The following is a 1,462-nucleotide window of genomic DNA, read 5'->3' as shown; positions in this document are numbered from 1 at the left end:
AGCACAAATGCATGGGTTTTCAGGCATATACATTTAAGTTGAACCTTTGGCACTAGGAACCTTGGCATCTCACCATGTAGCATTAACACGTGTTAGAAAACTGTGTAGTGTCAAAAGGGATAGAACCACCAGTATCCAAGCAATGTCGTCAACTAGGCAATAAAATGTTCTACTGAATTTCTTCTTTGTCTAATTACTGCATACACTGGTAGCAACTTTTACGTGAGGAAAGTTGTCAGGAGACACTCCGTTTATTTCTTCTTACAACACAACAGGAAATCAACCTAACATAGGCCCTATTTTACACTGACAGTTTTAAACAATGTCAATTCTACACTGAAAGGACTAAACAAAAGTGTTTACAGGCATCAGACAATAACGATTGGTCAGTAGACCTTCACAGGGCTTTGCGGTGATACTCAGCAGAAGCCACTTGGTAATCTCTGGCAGTAAACAGCGAAGCAGAATTCTTTGCCAGATGCTTAAGGAAATCATGCAAATAGCCCAGCAGTAATGACAGGCTTTTCTCATCAAGGGGCGTAAAGGCCAACATTGCCCCAATTCTCACAAATAACCTCAGTAGGTGTGGTGCCCCATAGATGTGTGACACTGGCGCATCAGGGTGAGCCAGCAGGATCTCAGCATACTGGGGCCTTTCAAACTCGTAGAGCAGCTGAGTGCCCAGCATCACATTGAAATACTCTTTTATCCCGCCCACAACTTCATCAACTGCATACTCCTTATTGTCAGCACTTCGCTGGGACTTGATACACTTGGCATACTCCTCAAGAATGGCATCTACATTCTCTTTAGCAGGGAGTTGGAACAACTGCTTCTGCCTAGTAACCAAGTCCCAGTCCTCCACCAGCCATGGCTTTAATTCTTCAGGAATCTTCACTTCCACTTCCACATCCACTTTGTTCTTCTTCAATGCCGCCTCACTCTCCACAGTGGCATCGGCTCGTGCCCTTTCCTTCTGTGGGGGCTGTGGCATTTCGCTGCTACTGCCACCATCTCCATTGCCAGGAGTCTTCTGCTGGTTCTTCCTTGTCTTCTGCACTGAACCAGAAGGGGAGTTCTCAGCAGGGTGACCTCCCCATCTTCCTGAAACAGCTGGTTCAACATTCTCTTCCTGGGAACCAGCAGACTCCATTCCTGAGGCAGCTCCTCTCATCTGACGTCTCTGCATGTTGCTTCGAATTGGTTTCTCAGAGTTGTCTTCTTCAGCAGGTTGTTGTCCACGAGTTTCAGAAGCCTGCTTTCTGGAACTCAACCCTGTTTCTAGTCCATCCTACACTCTTCTTTCTTTCCCTTCCAAGGATTCCTAGCAATTTCCAGGGCAGAGGCTTACAGATCTCCTAGGGTGGTCTGGAAGGATGAAGTGGGAATACAACCCTGAATTCTGCAAGCAGGAATGCAAACAGGTTCCGCAACCAGAGTCAGATCCCCCGATCATTTACTG

The 1,462-nt window shown here is 46.5% G+C and overlaps 1 protein-coding gene across 1 annotated transcript; it reads right to left on the bottom strand.

Moving 5' to 3' along the window:
• Positions 1 to 397: 397 nt before the first annotated feature.
• LOC132650052 (mortality factor 4-like protein 2) lies at positions 398 to 1,174 on the bottom strand. The gene is made up of 2 exons (XM_060374973.1): positions 1,115 to 1,174; positions 398 to 1,054 (listed from the first exon to the last, which is right to left on the bottom strand). The coding sequence occupies exons 1-2, from the start codon at positions 1,172 to 1,174 to the stop codon at positions 398 to 400; spliced, it is 717 nt and encodes a 238-aa protein (XP_060230956.1).
• Between the last annotated feature and the right edge of the window lie 288 nt (positions 1,175 to 1,462).

Source organism: Meriones unguiculatus, chromosome X (assembly GCF_030254825.1).
Source record: "Meriones unguiculatus strain TT.TT164.6M chromosome X, Bangor_MerUng_6.1, whole genome shotgun sequence".
In the NCBI taxonomy this organism is placed as follows: domain Eukaryota; kingdom Metazoa; phylum Chordata; class Mammalia; order Rodentia; family Muridae; genus Meriones; species Meriones unguiculatus.
The sequence above is the reverse complement of the archived record's forward strand: the minus strand, read 5'-3'. Positions and strand labels throughout refer to the sequence as shown.